The 22,158-nt window shown below is 38.5% G+C and overlaps 1 protein-coding gene across 3 annotated transcripts in view; it reads left to right on the plus strand.

Moving 5' to 3' along the window:
• Window positions 1–22,158, plus strand: part of LOC122808962 (sodium- and chloride-dependent GABA transporter 2-like) — a 1,071,132-nt gene that overhangs the window by 627,351 nt on the left and 421,623 nt on the right. For all 3 annotated transcript variants that reach the window (XM_044080126.1, XM_044080127.1, XM_044080128.1), the window contains one exon: window positions 3,803–3,906. In XM_044080126.1, coding sequence (XP_043936061.1) covers window positions 3,803–3,906 — 104 coding nt within the window. The remainder of the gene's footprint in view (window positions 1–3,802; window positions 3,907–22,158) is intronic.

A 22,158-nucleotide genomic window follows, 5' to 3' on the forward strand; every position in this document is an offset into this window, starting at 1 on the left:
ACGCAAATGATTTCTCTTTCAAAACTTTCCACATTCCATCTGCAGTTTTTCCGCTGAACACATCACTCCAGTTAGTTTTACATAGTGAGTGTTTTGCTTCAATATAATGTGTAATTAATCTTTTGTGCATTGTCTTAGATTTCATTTTGGCAGAATTATCTAGTGACAAATTAACCTTTATAACTGCATGATCACTGCCTATCAACGGTGGAAAACCATGATTTGAAGTTACAGTAATTTCTTTAGGAAAACAAACAATGTCTAGTATGTTCCTTTCCCCGGTAGTTTTCTTTTACAATCTGAAGCAATTCTTAATCCTGATATACGTTGTGAATAATTTTCTGACTAATTTTGTTGAATCAATATTATTCTAGTCTGTTTCTGGTAAACTTAAGTCACCAGCTGATAGTCTTCTTCTTCCCTCCTGTGATTCATGCAAGAAATGTATGAATTCCTCGGTGTTATCAGCACTTGACATTGCTGGTCTATACACTCCAACAATTGTTATATCTTCCAGGTTGTCTCTATTGTCGCAGGTACACAATCTATAGTATTGGTGTTATCACTGACCATGTAATAATCGCATGTCTCATAACTATCTTTAATCCTTATCAGAATACCTTCACCTGATTTTTTGTTATAATGTCTGTTTCATTAAAACATTTATACCCTGACAGAATCAGTTTCCAGTCATTGTTCTTTAACCATCTTTCACAAACAATAACAACATTCAATCTTGTGGAAATTTAACATATTTTCCAATAAAAAAAACTTTGTTATTAATGCTCCTAGCATTAACAACTATCAGAGATACCTCACATGTTGCTTCTTGTGAACTGTTAAATTTTTGACCTTGCAAAAATCCTGCCTAGTGTTGGTCAAATATTGCAAAATATCTCCTGCAAATATTCTCTTCCCCGATATTTAGAAATGCATGCCATCCTGTCTGAACACGTGTGCCCAAAACTAGGCTTGTATGCTCTACACATTTCCATTTTTTAAAACGGGCCATTTTTTCCATGTTGGTATTTATCCAAAAAATCTTTTCATTCGTGGTGACCTGACTATCCTTTTTCTATGTGATTTGTGAAAAATACGTCCTAAGACCAATAAAAGCTATACTGTCTAAGAGGGCAGTAAGTTTTCTACTAACAGTCAGAGAGTCCTTGTCGATGAGTCTATTTCTACTGACACAAATAAAAACAGATCCGTACTTCCTTACATTAAGGTGTTCCAATGCTTGTCTTACATCTTCTATTTCTGCTCTTGGCAAGCATAACACTATTCAATGTTCATTATCTTCTCTGCAAATGTAAGTATCAGTTCCTCTAATAATTGAATTTCCAATTGCAAGAATATTGTTCTGACCAGATCTGAACAACCTTCAACTTCTAATATAGTAATATCTGCTCTATTAATTGTTACAAAGGAATGATCTTCATCACCATTAGTCTTATTCATCCCACTGTTTTCATTGTGTATTAAATTTGCAAGCATACAGTTCTCAACCAGCTGGCTTTGTACATCCACAGCTTGAGCCATGTAGTCAACATCTGGATTTCTCTTCTTTTTTCATACAGTAATGTTCTTCAATCATGCCATATTCAATTTTGATTTCTTCCTTTTCATCTGCCCCTCGCCTCTTTTTTTCTACCATCTCTTTTGGAAAAATGATGCCTTTTTCCACAGACTGAAGGTGTTATGGTCGAAAAATGTTATCATTCCCTGTAATCTGTGTGTTACATAACAAAGCATTGTCCTTTTTAGTATGTATTCTCTTTTTCTTTACAGACATTTATCAGTTTCTTTTTCATCCTTGTTATTTGTTGTGAACTTCTTCCTTTCTTTTTTTTTTTGCTTCCTTCTAAATACTCTGAATCCTCAGATTGCTGAATACTTGCATCCAGAATTTCAAAGTTGTCAGAGGCATTGTCTTGTTTCATAGTGGTTGAATGATCTTTAGAGACAATAGATACATCATTCCCTAAACATGTTCTATTTGCTCTTTGCCTAACATTATTTATCTCACCAGTCCAGTCATTAATATATGTAACAACAGTTCTCCAAGCTGTGCCAATTGCACAAGTGCAATCATCATCAGTAAGTCTAGATTTATTTCTAATAATGGTAAGAAATCAGGTGTTACCTTTAACTATGCATAGTATTTATTACACTGTACAAGATATTTGTGCTTTAGCAAGTCATTAATTGAATACTCATTTAAGAAATCCATATTCAGCTTCAAACTAATAAAAAATTATAAAAAAAAAGAATAATCAAAATAAGTAGCCACAGAATTCAGATAAGACATAAATCAGCATCTGTGAGAACAAAATCACACAATCAATATACAACTAAATACTAAAGTAAGTACAGTAAAGTTGTTGTTCTGACTGTACAAGTTCTGAGAGTCAGACAAAAGCTGTAATTCCTTTCGCTATCGCTTAGAGTTGCACTTCTTTTTAAACAGTACGGGTCAATAAAACACAAACCATGATAGGATTTTTTAGATAAGCTCTGGGTTGTCTTCTCTGCTGTCTGTGTGAATTTATAGCTAAGTAAGCCCCTTGGGATGGCTAGAACTTACCTGTCTAAAACATATCCCTTTCTAACAACCAACAATAAAATTAAAGGTAAAACAAAAAATATAAATGAAAGTAACTTTAGTCTACAAGCTATCCCTTCCTTCCTACAAACACTGAAAAACAGTGGTAAAAATAAAATATAAATTCAATTAAAACTTCTCTTACCAGTTAACAGCACAGTAAATCACAAACCAAGATGGGGTTGTTCTCATTTTAATGTATACTGTGGCATCAACTGATAAAATCGACGGGGGCGATATGTAATCAGTTGTATGTTCTAATAGCCCATTGTTGTTGTGTCTTTTGGCTTTTCCCGGTTAGGGGTTGCCACAGCGGAACTCGGGCCCGCTAAAGATTGGCAGTAGATTTTTATGTGCCGAGTTGCCAGCCCTGACGCACAACCTTCAACGAAGGTATGCCCATTCACGCATGTCTCCACACAGAAGACGCTCTAGCTGAGAATCGAACAGGACAACATCTTACTGTGAGGCGACAACACTACCGCAGCACCACCACCGCAGTTCATGTTCTAATAGCCCGTGATACTCATTTTTCTTTTTCACAGAGTAATTTTATCTAGTTGCTCTGTACACATAGAACATCCTGTAATTGCACAGACTGTATACTGTTCTATTTCTGCTTTCAGAATATATACTACAGTTGTGATTTGCTAGGACTGGGGTAAAAGATAGCTGTAATACATGTTATCTGGTGTCAGAAAAAGATATTCCTCAAAAGTAAATTCAACTAAAGGTTTTGACTACAAAGATGAAAGAAATGGCCTTGGGCATTGTGAGGGGAAAATCTGACAGAGTTCCTGAACTTATTTAACACCAACTTCACACAGACCCAGTTAAAAGGGACTTTTACAAATATAAAGACTCCTGATTCTTTGCTGTGAATCCTGTATGATGCATTATGTCAATGCATTTGCACATCCTAAGTTCGATAAAAATATATTCAAGAGTAAAACATTTATAAAACTGATTGTAAACCCTATGACAAGTACTGCTATTTCATTGTCTACAAAGGTTTGTCCTGACAGTCACTTAACAACATGCCTGGATGGATTAGCTCTTAGCTACAGCATTTGTACTGTCCCTTAAAAACTGTGCAAAATGATGAGAGAAGTTCTGATCAAATTTGTAAGAGAATCTGTACATCCACTGCAACATATTACCTACTTTTGTATTATCTATCTTCTCTCACACTCATAGGTTTGGATGGACGCAGGTACCCAGATCTTCTTCTCGTATGCCCTTTGTCTTGGATGTCTAACAGCATTGGGTAGTTACAACAAATACAATAATAACTGCTACAAGTAAGTTTACCAACACTACAATTTTTACTAGTTTGTTTTCATGTGGATTGGATCATCAGTGCATTTTTTATCTCTATTTGCTTGCTATTGCATTGGTGCATTATGGAGAAAAACTTTGCTTCATGTAGAAGAGTGACATCATACACACACACACACACACACACACACACACACACACACACACACACACACACACACACACACACACACACACACACACACACACACGCACACACACACACACACACACACACACACACACACACACACACACACACACACACACACACACACACACACACACACACACACACACACACACACACACACACACACACACACACACACACACACACACACACAGTGTGGCCTATAACATCCCTGTCATCCTTCCTTATGCAGGTCTCTCTGTGAAGTACTTTCACATATTTATAGAGTAGTTTATCTCTATGATCTGTAACATTTCCTCCCTCCTTCCCCTGTTTTTCTGTTCAAAGTGAACCCTTCACATTACCTGATCTTATTTATCCATATCTTCTCCCCTGTATTTTTGGTCTCTAGAGAGGCGAGGTTTGCCCATTTCCTTTCCTCACTCTATCACGCACCCCACTTTTTTCTCTATATTACTTACAGCTGTCAGTTGTTTTTGTCATTACTGCTATCCTTGTATGGCCCCACAACTGCACAGTGTTGTTATACTGTGGCTGGACAGTGAGGTATATGGAATTTATATGTTTAAATTTGCTAATACCTAGTTACAGGAAGTGCAATGTCATATAGTAAACTTCTTTTGAGAAGCAGTCAGTGTGAGGAACTCATGGAGATTGGAAGTATATCCCCAGTGTCTGTGTCATTTATTGAGTATCCCAGCAAACATACAGATATTGGAACAAGGGACCAGTAGAATGGAAACATACCTTTTTTGTCTCTGAAATCTGTATTTGTCAGGATATACTCCAGTACTCTTTCCACTGCTGCCACAGCCCTATCTGCTTGTGTTGCTCCAGTCCAGATGTCATAAACGTAAAGAATTTCAATTCCTGTTCTTTTGCCTTTTCTGCTCCTCTCCAAGTGATACTTCACATGATAGTTGTTGTGGTTCAGTTGCATTACTTTACATTTGTCTGTAATAACCCAAAATTGTCATCTTTTGGCTCAGCTGGTCAGCATTTTCAGTTACTTCCTTAGACTATCCGTCATCTTCCTTTGCTTCTGCTGCTGTCTTTTTATCATTAATGGACAGGTTGTCCTATTCAATGTTACCTCAGTTATGCCTCTAATAAATACATTGAACTATTTGATTCAGTATGAACCACCGCGTTACTCTGATACCTGACATCAGCTTTTAATACACTCATCTGTGCCTTGACTTTCAACATATCACAGTCCATTTTCTCAGGGGATTTCCTAATTTCAGCACATACAGTTTTCCTAGAGCTGATTATACAGGACTGATTTACAGTTTTAGAAAATAGCTGCCGATACTTCCCTGTCAAGTTTTGTAATCCATTCATAAAACTAGATCACTTTTAACTGACATCTCCCTCTGGATGAGAATCCATGTTCATCATTCAATGGTGTTGACATGTAGGAAGGCAGACAATCTCACCCATAGGCTTAATTCCATCGCCTGCCATTTAGTTAGACTGTCACCTCCTCCCATAAAAGTGATTAGGATTCTTAGCAATATATTGTACTAAATTAGCCTTCTAAATGAAAAAAAGGAAGAAAACTTCCATAAAACGTTGAAAAAAGAAATATTTGGCAGCTTTTTCCTCCCCTTAAACCTTGCTCCTCCACCTGAATATTGTTCTACATGTATTATTTCTTTCCTTTTCTAAAGATCTCCTATCCAGTTATTTTATCTATTTACAAACTTTAGTATTTCATTTACATTTGGCTTTGATTTTGATTTCCATTTTACAGTATTTGTTTTGTTGGCAGCCAATAGAATTAAACTTAGTAAAGCCTTACTATAGCTGTACAATACAGATCCTGTATCCTAGCTCAAAAGAATCATTTCCTTAGTTGCAACCATTTGTTTTCCCACCATTTCTGACTAATTATACTGTACGGAATTTTCCACATCTGCCAAATGAGATGCATTCACAAAAAGAGGTTTTGCCATTTACCTCTCTGTTTCCCATGACATCACCAGCATCTACTATATACACTAAAGGAAAAATTATCTGAAGTCAGCTTGTGGTATAAAATACCTATGTAAACATTTCCAAGCAGAAATTGTAAACCACCTGGATTTTGTTGCATACAGACCTCTTCTCCTTGTTACATTTTATATTGCCTTTCCATTCTGTCTTCCCAATCTTTTTTAAACTTAAGAAGCATAGTTAGGAAGGGGCAAACTATTTTTATCTCATCTCTTCCTATCTTAGCTATAAATTCTTGAACCGCATCTGTCTCTGACCTCTGCATAATTAAGTCTTCAATAAATATTTCCATTTTTGCCTTGTCTTGGTTTCCACATTTCTCTGCTTTATTAATATTTTCATAAAATGTCCAAAATGTCTCTAATATCTCCATGGGATCTGTAGCTGTTTTTCTTGTTACAGACTCCCTGTGTTTGGCAAAAACCTTTTTTGCTCATTGTGCTGAAGTCATTGTATTAAAAGTTTTTTCTTTGCTCTGGATTTATTATAAAAATAGTTGCTTAACAGCAATCTCTCTAAACATATGTATATTACCCAGTTTCTTCCTTGTTTTTCTTTTAGCACTTTACTTTTTCTGCTCTTCTTTTCTGTAAAAGTTCCCTTATTCAGCCGTACTTTAAACTTTGTTAATCCCTCTAAATAATTCCTATTACTTTTTCCCACACACATACAGGTCTTTTTCTCTTTTTTCAACCATACTTTTAAAACACATTTTTATTTTATCACATTCACTATCCCTTCTAAAGTATCCCTTCAAATCAGGTAATCTCAAACCACCTTTTTCTATCTTCCCTAATAGCTATCAAATTATAACCACTATCCATTCCTTAAATTCTACTGTTTAACAGATAAGTAGGAAAGCAACAATGTTTCATTTTACTTCATTCTTATCCATCTTTGTCTTAGTTTTTATTGGTGCATGACTGGAAATAGTTATTGGATCAGTGACAGTGCTTTCAGTCAAATACATGTATTTCTGTGAAATATAAATCGTGTCCACTCTAGCCCTGCTATTGTACTTTGGTGAACCTGTCTGCTGACTCGCTATGATATCCTGAGCCTGGGAGCTGTCAATTCAATACAACCTATTCTTTCAGGCTGTTTATATTGCCTCAGAACAAAAACTAGTGGCAGACTCTTTGTGCACATCCAAGGCAGAATGTCAAAAGTGAAGGCTGAAGCCAGAGGTGTTCCTTCAAATTTCAGTGGGAAACTCCTCATATAAACATTTTCAGCTCAGTTTAAAGAAATAACTCAAGCTTTTGTTAGCCAAAGTTCCTTAAAAGAAGCCTGGAAAATGGATATATTTTCTTTTTCATGGAAAGGGGAACCTTTAATCCTTCCCTCCCTTCCTCTCTCATTCCAAAGGTTCTTCTGAGGATTCAGAAAGACAAACCAGAGATTTTGTTAGTGACTCTCTTTTGGCCCAGATAACATTGGTTCTCCCTTGTTTTACATCTGGCCAAGGGCAATCACCACAAGTTACCCACACACACATGAGAAGGACTTTGTCATTCATCCAAACCTGAAAACCTTGAGTCTCACCATCTGGGTGATAGACTTTTGATTCCTTCCAGGCACCTTTACTCTGAGAATGTGCTCTAGGTACTTAAGGATTATAAAGTCCTATGTTTCAAAATGGAAAGGACTTCCTAAATGGCGTCACAGTAGAGGTCAACATTTATCTCAACTGGGATCCATATAATCCTCAAGTATTTCTGTGAGTTGCTCAACTCATACTTAGCATTCATTTCAGTTAAAGTATATCTGTCAGCCATTTCAACTTGTCTGCCTGTAAGTCCCCCTCTTTCTTTATGTTATGAAGTTAAAGCATTTTGTGAAGATTTTCTCCATTTTAGGCCCCATAGGAAACCAATCCCTCCTCCTTAGGACATAAATCAAGTTCTAAAAATAATCTTATATTTTTGAACCTGCTTCTTTGAATTTCTTAATGTGGAAAACAGTGTTGTTAGTTGCTGTATCCCCAGCCAAAAGAATCTCTAAGTTGTAGGTTCTTATGTGCCTTCCTTCTTTCTTAAGCTTTTATATAGACCTGATTCACCTAATAATTAAGCCTTCCTTTATGCCCAAGCTGGTTACAGAGTTGTCTTTAAATTCATCCATCCATCTGTCCATCCAATTTCCTGCCTTCTTTCCCAATCCTCAAAATAAAGTGGAAAGAATTGTCACTTTCTTGATCTCTACAGACAACTGAGTTTATATGTAGAAAAGACAAAAACATTAGAAAGTCTGACCAACTTTTATCTTCTGTGGAGGGAAGAAGTTTGGTCTTCCAGTCTGTAAACAGACCATTTCAGGATACTTCCACATCTAATTTCTTTTTGTTACTGTTTTCATGTCAAATCCGTTTTACGGGCAAGTGAAAGACCATTTCAGCAGAGTTATGGCTTCCTCTGGAACTTTTTCAAAGGCTTAGATTTTAAGTCTGTTCTAGAGGCATCTACCTGGTCTTCCATCCACACTTCCATAGAACACTACAAAATAGATGTCTTCTTTAGAGCTAGATCAGATTTTCTAGGACCATCCTTTATGTTTGCTGCACTCCATCTCTACTGCTTCAGCACTGTCCCTTGCCTCCTAAAAGCTTTGGAAATTTCCTATAACTGAGTAATACTGCAACAGTGATCTAAATAATAACATAACATACTTGTGTAAGATGTTACCTTAACAGTAAATATTAAAATAGATCATTGTTGCAGTATATATACCCTCTCTCCACCTCCCTTATTCTCCTGTCCTTTGCTGATATCCCTTACTATCTTACCCTCTATATGTTTTTATGGCTGGGTCTATCCTATCATAAGTGTCAGCCTCAGAAAAAGCTGTGAGGATTTTCATGTTCATAGATTCCTTAATTACCAGCACATAGTCTTGTGCATAGGTCACAGGTCAGACAGAAGGATTTGGCTTTGAAGAGGAAGAAGGATTGCAGACAGAAATGGAGGGGATTCTCAATGCAGTCTGTAACCATTCTGGATTATTTTTAGAACCCAGGCATCTGAAATGATCTGTTTTCAGAAATGAAAACGGGGAGAGAGGGAGAGAATGCCTGCAGTTTGGGAATAATGGCCAGGGTGAGAAGGAGAGCAGGAGAAAAAGAGGCATAGATAGTCACTGAACTTTCTTTTGAAAAGATGGCCCTTGCGGATCCATATACCTTCCTTTTTGAATCTCTTTGCTGTTTGTTTTGTACTATTGTTTGGAAACATTTTGCTGAAAGGATTTAAGAGAGTTAAAAAAAAAGAACCAGGGAAAGAAGGGTGGTTGCTCTGGTATTTAGGGATAGGGGACAAAAAGGGTTACTTTTCTTTCAGTTAGTTCAATACTTTAGATGAAAAATTACCAAACAAATGGTCCCTATCAAGAGATTCATTCAGTAGATGAACCTTAACATCATCAGTGAAATTTTCTTATCTAATCTATGCATTCCTGTTCATCACTGTACCTGTAGCAGTAGTCCTGGATACAGGTTCCACTGCATCATGAGCACACTTAATAGAAGGCTTAGGGACCTGTGAGAAAGAGTTTAGCATTTCCAATAGGGAAAATTAGTGTCAGAGTTTGGTCAAGAAGATAAGGCTTTGCTGCACATTAAAAAAATAGATAGTAGATACTTGGACATGTGAGTCTGGCAGTTGATTGCTGCAAATGCCAAAGTAGAAAATGTATAAACCTGTTTTCCAAATCTATCAAATGGATGTCAGTCTTTGCCATTTTTTACATGGTTTTAAGGAAAAAGATACTTAGAAGATCTATCCTCATCAATAGAAATTATAGTGGGGTCTGCCAAAGGGTTTTTATAAAAAAAAATTATATGTGTTAGGCACCCTGTATTATCTCTCATGTTTCTTTGGTGTAGGTGGTTAGACATGTTGGGAAGCAGAGGTAGATACAAAGGCATCCTCCAAGGCTCTTATAACTGGAGGGAAATCTACTAGTTTTGAGGAATTCATACTCAATAACTCATAATATGTCTTCTGAGATTTTCACATCTCCTTCCCCTCTCACTTGAAATATTTTTTCATTGTAGAAATCTTAGACCCATAAGGATATTTCTTGACTGGGAAGTCTGAAGAGAATGTGTCTTTAGTTTTTGACTAACAAGGAGTAGGGAAGGATAACTGTGAGCTATAGTCCATACCCATAACATCTGATTCAGAAACATCTTCTGAGGAAGATGGACAGCTCTTTCTCTTGATTAGGGGAGAAAAGAAGGCTGGAAAGACTGGATTGCCTTAATCAGAACCTGGGCAAATTATACTAGTCTCCATACAAAGCTTTCTGCACAGTGGTGGAAGGAGGAGCCAAATGTTTTGTCTTCTGAGTCATCTTTTCAGGGATCTTTAGCCTTAATATTTTGGAAGTAGAAACTAAATGCTGGACTTTCATCAGGGAGTTGGTGGTGTCCTTCCTCCCCAAAACTTGGTGAATACCTTCTTTACCCCAAGAGAGAAAAATTCTAGGTTATTCTTTCTCAGCAACAGCTGGGTGTATGGTCTGACCGGACATGCTTGAATACCAGGCCTTAGTGGTCTCCAGAGTGGTCATGACACTGGGACCATGAGAGCTGTGAGTGTGTTGAGCTATTGTAGAACTGTTTAAGTCAGGTTATTCATGTAACCATGAAGATTAATGATACAAATCGATGTCCTTATTTAAGTTCTACTTATTACTTATTTAAGTGCAAGTCACAGCTATTTTCACAATGGATAAATGAATGGAAACAGTATTTAGTATAATTTATGAATAACAGCAAATTTAAGCCAGAAAACCTGAACTTTATATATTATGGTATGGTTTATGATCAGACATCACATTATGGTTGCAGCAGTTGTTGGCTTGATGATATGTCTTATGTCATTATGATTCATTATTTCAAAGTTTCTTCTTATATGTAACATACTGTATGGAACTGTACAAAGCCTGTATTCTGTGAAATCTGACAAGTATGCAGCAAATAGAGGTCGTAATAATAACATAGCAATGCTGTTGAGGTCAATATTGAAAAGAAGGAAGGTGCTGTACTTTAGTGCTGTTATTAAGCATTAAGCCGGTGTATTTTGTATGGAATTAATAAGAGGCTATACTATTAATACAGCAATGTTATGAATAAACAGTGAATGTTTAAAGAGTGGAAATTCTGAAATTAAGATAAAATAAGAAGGAATGACTAATAGCTTTATGTGTAGAGGGAGAAATAAGTTTGATTCAATTGGGGATGCTGCTGCTGTGAAGGTGAAATTACTGTTTTATATATAACTGTATTTATAAATAACAGCTAATATAATTAAAATTATTATATTAGAATTGCTGTAACTGTGTTTGATAAACATGCCAAAAATGTTGATATTATTAAAGCAATGATCTGATGTTGTCAGTTTTCATTCCGTCCTCGACTGATGGGTTCAGATCCAAGACATTACATCTGACTTGGCTGCTGTAAAAGCTTGTGGCAATTTTAAACTCTCTAGCTTCTCCCTTACCCATAATGCACCATCACCATTACCTCAGATCTCATTTGCCACCATTAGGTGAAAGGCATCGTGATTTCTGTCTTGATATTTGGGCTAGATAAGTACTTATTTTCTTCCTATATTTAAAGCAATATTCTTCTTTAATCATTTTTCTTTTGCTGTTCTTGTACTAGCTTACTCTTGATGCTGTTGTATCTCTTTCTCCCTTTTTCTCTCCCTACATCCTTCTACGTTTTATCATAGTTCTTCACTACCTTTGTAGGTAGTCCTCTCTCTTTTTTCTATTCCTTTTTAAAAAAAGAATTTTGTCCATATTCTGTTTAAATCTTGTTGTCATTCTGATTGCTGTGCTTGAAGTAGTTAGATGCAGCCATTTGTTTTTTTTCCTTTCCAGTGAACAATGGCTGAAAAAGAAAAAGCCTCTGCAGGTTTTAAAAAAAAGTGTGGATAGTGCAGCCAGAAGATCCCCCTCTCTGACTTGAACACTCTCTGTGTTTTTCGTCTTGATCCCCTCCACCTGCAAGACAGGTCCTGCATCTACATCACTCCCATTTCTGTGTCAAGAGTCTCAGCTAACCCTCCAGAAGACAAGCAGTTATGGTCCAAGGGTCCCCCTGTTGATGCCATGGTTGTAGCAGGGGCCACCCATAAGGAGCTAACCAATGAAAGTTCCTCTGTTCATCCCCCAACAAGGAGTAGTGGTCGATGGACAGGCTTGGAAAGCATCTCTACATTTTAGGGACCTTTGCCTTGAGGTCTCTGAAATATTTGGCACATTTCACAAGACTACAGAAGGATATGATTAAGGAACTCTCAGATACCTTTGCAGGAACCATGTCTAAGGAGGTTAAGGATTCCGGCGCCTCACAGCTGGAGACCTACAATTGATATCAAACTCATCCATTAGGCTTATTTCCAATGTGAAACCAAAAATAGAAATGTAGCCACTGTAGGTAAACTTCAACCTCCTGGAACCAAGTAGCCAACAGAAAAACAAATGAAATTATGAAGAAGCAAGGAAGATATTTCAAACATTTACTATTCTAGTGCAGTAAAAAACAAGTGGGTAAGTGCTTTCACATCCATATGATGCTTCATCAGATGCATCATATGGATGTGAAAGTGCTTACCCACTTGTTTTTTACTGCATTGGAATATTAAATGTTTGAAATATCTGCCTAGCTTCTTTGTCATTACATTTGTTTTTCTGTTATTTCCAATGTAGCAGAAAGAACGTCAAGGGCAGTAGGTGCAGGAGTAGCCAATAGGAGACACACCTGAATGTGCTTGTGTGACTTCGCGTAGACTATTAAGACTATGTTTACCAATGCTCCTTTTGATGGCACCTCTCTTTTTTGGGCCCCAAAGTGAAAGATACATTGCCCAGGTGTGAGAATGATGGAAAGATGCTTTCTACTATGAGCATGTGTTTTTCCACTCCCCAAAGATCCTTTCTGAAGAATTGTCAAGGTTGTGGAAAGATGTGGTTCAAGAAATGACAAGGATCTTTCTAGGGCAGATGTGGAGGGTCTTCCCCCAGCAGCGGAGGGGGAAATTCAAATGGTATACTCTGCCCTTACAGCAGAGGAGGCCTGTAACAGCAAGGGTCCAGAGAACCATTCTTTGGCAAACCCTTCCAGCGCTCCTGAAGAGAGGCTGAATTGTCCCCCTCTGGAGGCAATCGGGGGTAATTTGTTCCTGCACCGGAGAGCCTGGCTAGAGATAACAAAAGATACTTGGGTACAGAGGATTTTATCCTGAGGAAAAATAATTCCATTTTCCCTTCATCCTCCTGATTCCAGAAAAATTCCTGATGTTCCACCCAGTCAGGGGGATCAAGCAGCTATTCAAATATAAAGGCTGCTAAACAAAAGAGTCATCCAAGAGGTCCCCCCAGACCAGAAAGGATCCAGAACTTCCTCAAGATTATTTTTAGTGCCAAAAAAAACAGGGGACTGGAGACCAAATCTGGATCTCAGCAACCTGAACAGATTTATTTGAAAGAAAGTTCCGGATGCTCATGGTTCAGTACATTCTTCTGTTTTTGGAAAAGGATGACTGGATGTGCTCAACAGATCTCCAGGATGTGTACTATCATATAAAAATAAACAGCTGATCCAGAAAATGCTTATGCTTCTGGCTAGGAGTCCATGATTATCAGTTCAGAGCACTGCCATTTGGTCTCACTACAGCCCTCATAGTGTTCACCAAATCTATGGCAGTGGTAACAGCTCACTTGAGACTGCAAGGATTCTATGTGTTTCCATACTTAGGCAACTGTCTCATTACCGCTTTGACCAGGCAGCAACTCATCAGAGCAAGAGAAGTCACCCATGCTCGTACAAGGTGAGGAATAACCATAAATTTTGAGAAGTCAAATCTAGAACCATCTCCAGTTCTAAAATTCATAGGAGCACTGCTTGACTCAAGGTCAAAAATAGCCTCCCTTCCCCTTTCCAGAGTTCAAACATTAAGGGCACAAGTCAACAAGCTACTTAGCAGTACCATGATCTCAGCATACCTAGTTCTGCAAGCTCTAGGATTAATGGCAGCAGTGATAAACCTTGTTCTGTTAGCCAGGTTTCACATGGGGATTCTTTAGTGGATGTTGGCATCTCAGTGGTCAGTACTTCAACTACTCTTATCTGCCCCAATATGAATTACCAACTCATGCAAGAAAAGTCTGATATGGTGGATTCAGTCAGAACAACTGTTACAGGGCCATCCATTTGTCCCCTCACAGTCAAGGCCATAGTGACCACTGACGCTTCCCAGCTAGGGTGGGAGGGCATTACCTGGGAAAGACAGTCCAAGGCATGTAGTCCCCTGTAGAGGCCAATTTGCATATCAACATACTGGAGTTGAGAGCAGTACTTTTAGCACTGCAAGCTTTACAGGATGCTGTCCTGTCAGGAACAACTGCAATAAAAAAGACAACATGTCAGTGGTTTGGTACATCAACAAACAAGGATGAATTAGATTGTATCCCCTATGTCGAGAAACACTAAGGGTGTGACAATGGATGATATCTTTCAACTGCTTTCTCTTAGCAATGCGTATTCTGGGGAGGTTCAGCATGGTACCAGACAAGCTGAGCAGGTGCATTCTGTTACCTCATGAATGGTCCTTCAACCAGAAAGTTGCTCAACTAATTTTCTGCAAGTGGGGCTAGCCTTGCTGCAGTCCTGCATTTTCTCTAAAACAATAGGTGCAGCAGCTATTTTGCCCTAATCTCCCCATGGGGGTAGTCGCTGAGGAACGCTCTTCTCTACCATTGGCCCCCCTGTATTACTTTACACATATCCCCTAATTCCCCTAATTCCAAAGTTCCTTCAAAGAGCTGCCAGATTGAAGAAAAAGGTCATTCTCATTGCCCCCTTTTGGCCTTGACAGATTTGGTTTCCCTTCCTGTAGCCTCATTTAATTCACCAACCCCGGATTCTTGACCCAGCTCCGGATCTCCTGTCTCATCTGACTGGCATGTCACATCTGGACCTCCCGAACCTCAAGCTGACAGCTTGGTTTCTCCAATTCCGCTAATAGCTACACAATCAATCCTCTCTTCCCCTGTTCATCACATCTTGTTGTCTTCCCTTAAGCCATCCAGTAGGAAACTTTATGCTAGTAAGTGGAAAAGATTTATACACTGTGCAGAGCATGTGCAGCCTTTCTCAGCCCCAGTCAGTCATGGGTTGGAATTCTTGTCGCTACTCTTCAACCAATGGACCAGTTCTTCAATAGTCTAGTTGGCAGCAATTTCTAATTTAGACATTGGTGTTGATGGCTGTTCACTAGTCTCTCACAAACTATGTAAAGTCTTCTTATGTGGCACAGTTCTTCTCAAGTGTCCTTTTAAAGATCACATGCCACCCTGGGATCAGAATCTGGTACTGCAGTCCTTGGTTCTTCCACCCTCTGAGTCTGTCCATGATTGTGACCTTAAATTTCTGTCTTGGAAGACCTTATTCTTAGTTGCCATCATTTCTGCTATTCGAATTTTGGAAATTCAGGCATTGTCAGTGAAACCTCCTTATCTCATTTTCCGTAAGGACAGAGTCTCCTTATGAACCATTGATTCCTTTTTGCCCAAGATAGTATCACACACCAACATTAATCAATGCATCAATCTACTAGTCTTCTTCCTGAATTATTCCAGCAAAGGAGGATACTTGTTACATTTGCTAGATGTGCATAGACAATTATGTTTCTATCTACACAGAACAAAAGATATCAGCATGACTGATCAATAGATTGTATCCTTTGCTGATCTAAAATTGGGCTCACCTGTATCTGAAGTCACCTTAGCTAAATAGCTTACTGACTGTATCTCCTTTATTTACAACAAATTTGGTATGACTTTGCCACACAAGATACTCGCTCATTCAACCAGAGGTGTAGCCATCTCCTCAGTTTTTCACTCAATAACTTCCATGTGTGAAATTATTTCAGCAGCAACTTGGCTTCTCCTCATACCTTTTTTTCTCATTATAAGTTGGATCTGGTGTGCAGAAGTAGGGCATCTTTCAGCTCAGTGGTGCTCAGAAATATCGTCCTTGAGTCTACCCAGGGTTCTAGGTAGCTGGGGACTCTGTCCCATCAGTTGAGGATGAAATGAAAATTGACAAGATCAGATAAAGAAGTTATGTACTTAATGTTCTATCTGTGCTGTCCATTTTCATTCCTCCTGGACTCCCCACCAACCAGCCCCCATCCCTTTTTAGGTTTATCTTAGAGGAGTGAGTGGATCTAATAAATTTGTTATATCTTACGAATATTACAAGCTCCAGGTGTGGCATTGCCTTGCTCTCTGTCTCTCTCTCTCTGATTAATCTTTTATATAAAGTTACAAGAGTATGTTTTTCTTTCATAGCTTGCAAACAAGATCTGAGGTAATGGGGGGGGTGGTGGTGCATTATGGGTAAGGAAGAAGCTCAATAGTTTCAAATTGCTACAAGCTTTTACAGCAGCTGAGTCAGATCTGATGTCTTGGACCTGAACCCATCAGTCAAGGAGGAATGAAAATGGACAACACAGATGGAACGTTATGGTAAGTACATAACTTCTTTTTTTCTTTATACATATTGCATGAAGCCAGTAAATTATGATATTTAACAGGTATGTTGTAAGTAGGGGGCCTATTAATAAAATATTAGTTATGAGGAGGTTACTATGACAAAGAAGGATCGCATTGCCCTCCAGTAATGTTGTTAAGTACTTAAAAGGGCATCTTGTTTGGCATTAATTGTAAATATAATAGTAATTGTATATATTTGGGGAGCTAATTTTGAACATAATAAACATGCTGCTATTGAGGTGAAATGGATGAATTTTATGATGCTAGCATTGCTGTGTAGGAGAATAATAGAAACTGAAACTGGTTGGCATAAAAATAGTATATGTACACTCTATCAAATGATGTCCTGTTGCTTACAAAGAGAGAGAGAGAGAGAGAGAGAGAGAGAGAGAGAGAGAGAGAGAGAAGAACATTGAGAATACTTAGGACTCTCTGTCCTTCAGCAGGGGATCAAGAGAGACATTTTTGAGTGATAATCAGTGCCCACCCCCAACCATCCTGTCATAATACCTTCAAATATAACCCCTCCAGCTATAACTAGGGAGCATGTACTGGCTGCACTCACTAAAGCCAAGAACACGGTCTCATCAGTATCAGTAAGAAACTAAGGTCCCTCATAAAATCATCCAAGGCTAACTTCGAAAGAAAAATAACCAAGGATTTGAAAGATAACCACAAAGCCTTCTTTAGCTATGTCAAGAATCTAAGTGGCAACTCACAGATATGCTCTGACTTAGTGCAAAATAGCACAAAATATACTGAACCTACTGATATTGCCAACATCCTGGCATAAACTCAGTGAAAACTTCACCTCCCTCTCACCTTCAAAGGGCCCACAACAATACTGGAAAAGTGTAGTGTCCCGGAAATCACAGAACCACAGGTGAAAACAGCCCTTTCAAAAGCTACAAACACAGCATCAATGGGGCCAGATGGTGTCCCAGGCTGCGTCTTGCACGAACTACAGAACGAACTAACCCCCACCTAAACACGCTGTCCAGTCTCAGCATCTCCACAGGCTATGTGCCCATAGAATGGCACACAGCAATGGTTATTCTGCTCCACAAAGGAGGGGCCACAACTGACCCTGGTAACTATTGCCCTATAAGCCTGACTAGCCTGGCCTGCAAGGCTATGGAGCGCATCATCATGTAACTCATTAACAAAGACATTGGAAACCTCCAAACACTTGACCCAACCCAGTTCAGCTTTGTTAAGGGCAGATCATGCCTACTAAACCTGGTTGACATCTTCAAGACAGTCACCAAGGCCATAGACAAGGGAAAGGTGGTTCACACAGCCTACCTTGATCTCACCAAGGCATTCAACACCATTCCTCACATGGGTATTATAGAAAAATTCACCAGCCTGAACATAAACCCCTACATCACAAGATGGGTTGCCAACTGGCTTACAGACAGAACTCACACAGTAAGAATAGCGGGCTCCAGGTCCAACTCTAAACCAGTCACAAGTGGTGTCTCGCAAGGCTCGGTTCTGGGACCCCTACTGTTCAGCATATATTTCTCAGAAGTACAGGCAAACACAGGAGGACGATGGCTAACCAAGTTCGCCGATGACTGCAAACTGGGAGCCATAACTGACTCTCCGGCTGACACGGACATCCTTCAAAAAGGCCTTACTACACCTGGTGACAAAGTCATGGCCTCAAGCTAAATGCCAAAAAATGCATAGTCATCCCGTTTGGGAAAAACAAAACACCCACGAATTACCACATAGGCGGCAGCCCCCTTAATACAGAAGAGGTAATAAGAGATCTGGGGACCCAGGTAGATAGTAATCTCTCCTTTGACAATCATATTGCCAAAGTAGTTAGGAAATCCTTCTATGTGGCCCATCTAATTACTAAGGGGTTGACATCTAGAAATAAAGAGGTTATAGTGCCCCTCTACTCGCCACTCATCAGACCCATCCTAGAGTACAATGCCCCATTTGGGATGTACCTCACAAGACACTTCCAACAGCTGGAAAGACCACAAAAGCACCTCACCAAGAGGATTACTGGCCTCAAACATATGTCCTATGCAGCCCGACTGAAAAAACTCCAGCTGTACTCAGTGGCATATTGCTTACTCAGAGGTGATCTCTGCCTGACTTACAAAGCCATGTCCAACTCAGAATTGATGGACATGCTCCACCTAAAGAAATCCAAGTCACTGCAAGCCACATGCTCTAGTGAGCTGAACCTCACCACAACAATAAATAGAACATGCTGGAGGGATAGATTTCTGTCACAGAGACTCCCCATGCTTTGGAACAAAATTCCTAACTACATTAGGCAGAGCCCCTCACTAACACTCTTCAAGAGAAGCCTTGACGAGTGGATGTGTAACAGAAAATACACCCCTGGAATCACTTCATTGGCTCTGCTTGACAGAGGCCCAGTTAATTAATCAATCTGGCGGCGAAAGCCGACACAATCTGGCTAGGCTTAAAAATGCCCTCGGGCAGATAGTCTAGTACCTACCTATGAACCTATGAGCCCCAATAACCTCCTTAAGTGAGATGATGTTAAATGCCTTGCCAAGGTTAAAATAAGCAGAATTCACTGACAGTACTTCATGAAGTATTACTGTTATCTCTTCAAAGAATGCCACAATATTCAAAAGGCAATATTACCCCTTAACAAACCCATGGATTTCCATATCTTTTAGAAGCAAGTCCCCTCTGCTGTTTTGGATATGCCAAAGTATGACTGTTTCCAACATTTTTTCATGGAGTACTAGCTTGCTGAAATTGTTTGGGCTGGATTTTGTAAACTGGCATCGCTGCAGCATGTAATGGCAGGTCAGAAACATGTCCACCCGCTAACATTTTACTTAATGTTATTGAAAAGATTTCATTCAAGTTTTCCTTGATTCTCTGTTGTAACCCTACAGGCATATTGTTTGCTCCTGTGAAAGTTGAGTTTTTAATTTTATTTATGACAGTAGTTATTATCTCTGTAATTACATAAGGCATGTCTCCTATTGTCTGTATAGTACTCTGACTTGTTTCTATGCTTATTACAACATTTGCAAAACTTTTATTCTGCAAGTATATTTGCCTTTGTCCTGTGGCTGGGTGAGCAGTTCATTATTTAATGATGTGCTACATTTGCAAACTTCCCTTTTTTCTGATGTATGTACAGAATCTTTTATTAATGCTTTCAACCTTTGAGGCTAAACTGAGTCCATAGATATTGAAGATCTAACAAGAAAAGTAAATAATTTTTGTACTTTATATGCTTTAAATTTCTTTTTACAACTAAGGTAATTTTTGAAAGCTAGGTAGTATCTTTTTTTTCTGTTATGTATCTCATAATTTTGTGATTTCATCAAAGGCTATTCTGTTGAGTTTACCTACATATTAATCTTTTACAGATAAAGAAGTTAATAATATCGCGGTTCTCAGTATAAGTATAACATTTATTTTGTCATTGTGTACTTTGGTAAAATCTTTGAAGGATGATTTGTTTACTAATAAGTTTGATTTTGCTGTGAAGGTTTCAGAAGGATGATTTATTTACTAATGAGTTTGATTTTGCTCTTAGGCAAAAGATGATGGCATCATGAACCATGGAGAACAGAAAAGAGCCTAGGTTTATTAATATGGAATCACTTCTGTTGCCTTTGATAACTAGATTTCATACTACTTGTTTCAAGCTAATTTGATTCACATAGTTATTTAATATTTGTGCAAATTTATTTGCTGTTAATTCTTTACCCCTTTAATATTTGAGTAGTTAAAATACCCGGTAAGGATTATATTTTCATATATTCTTATATCTTGCAGTTTACTCAGGAACTCCTCATGCTGTGTAGGGGACATACAGTACTATAGATTCCCAGAAGTGTGGTTAGGGTGAGGTGAAGGGGTCAGCCACTCCAGCTGAAAGGTGTTAGGGGGAATGGTCAGAAGACTGTGATCGACTGTTAGTGCATACCGGCATTTATTATGACTTTTCATTTGCTTCTTTTGCTGTTAGAACTGAAGCACTTCTTCAGTGCCTCTTCATGTGTAATAAAAGTAAGCAAAGTTTTAGCAAGCTGAGCAGAAAGCTATGTTTTTTAAAAGTAGAAAGTATTTTTTTCTTTTTGCTCTTCAACTTAAGAGTCAAAGGGTGCAGAGGACCTGTCATTCCTTAGAAGAGAGGAAAGGAGCACCAGATTCAAGAACAGATCATTTTTTGTTCATGTTATTGTTGAGGGGTGCCAGACTGGGGAATGGCACTGGGCACTAGATGGGCCAGCTAAGGCTCTTTATATTCTTATAATTTTATATTCAGTACTGCAGATAATCATTGTGCGAGGAGTTTCTAGTCCTTAGCTGAAGCTTCTGGCTTTTAGTTCTTCTTTTGCAAACATCAAGACAATGCCACCTTTCCAGTCAAACCTGCAACAATAAAAAGAGGTACACTCTGGAATTTATGACATATATTTTGGATCTTAAAGCTATATTTCTAGTAAAGCTATATTTCTAGTAAAGGTGCAGATATCAGTATCTAAAAAGAGAGAAAAACTTTTAAGCTACACATTGCATTGGTGAGAGCTTTGGCATTCAGCAAAGCCACATTTACTAGAGATTTTGTCTTTTATCGTTAGTATTTTCCATTTCTTTTTATGTTGAAATTTGAAGAAGAAGAAAAACAATATGAGGATGGAACATTTCAGTTTCAGTCTTGTGCACCCCAACGAAATAGATGTGAAACACTTCAGGAGTAAGCACTCTGTCTGGTTATGCATCTCGCTCCAGTAGAAGCATGGAATCTCCTGTCTGTGGCCCTATGTCCTAATCACCAGACTGAACGCCATGGGAAGATTTTAGCAATCACATGTGTTTTACCATGCATGCATGGATATTCCCGAATTCCACCATATTCTGAAGCATATTCAGGAGAGAAGATGCTCTTAGATTGTTCACTCAGATATGAACACTGACCATGTCATAATTAGCCTTAATCATTTTTAACCTAATTGAAATGACTCTAATTTTGTCCATTAGCAGACAAGGGACTATTACATGCATTATACAAATTCCATAGAAATATGCCTGTATTTTTTATGCATAATGGAATTACCAAATACCAAGATGTTTTGGAGTTACCAGGTTATATTCCATACCTGCTTTATGGGTTTTGAGTCTGGTTTGGTACAGATTTAACTCCATTATTTTGTATGTATTCTACTCTACCATTGTGTGGTGACACTGTATATTTGATTTACTTTGGCAGTGGGGGGGTCTGTATAATATGAGTATGGTGTTCTAGATGTGTTGAGATTATTCCATCTTGAGGTTCAGGTGAGATTTTTATGGATTTAGTCTTCAGAGCCATATCTACTGATAGTGGTCTGTGTTTGTGTGTGTGTGTGTGTGTGTGTGTGTGTGTGTGTGTGTGTGTGTGTGTGTGTGTGTGCGTGTGTGTGTGCAGTCACAAGGTGGAGTAGTTACTGAGAATGTAGCCAAAGTATGCTACTTATATTTACACTATAGTTACACCTGTCACAAATATTAA

The sequence above is a fragment of the Protopterus annectens genome, chromosome 8.part0 (genome assembly GCF_019279795.1).
Source record: "Protopterus annectens isolate FY-2018-M chromosome 8.part0, PAN1.0, whole genome shotgun sequence".
NCBI lineage: Eukaryota > Metazoa > Chordata > Ceratodontiformes > Protopteridae > Protopterus > Protopterus annectens.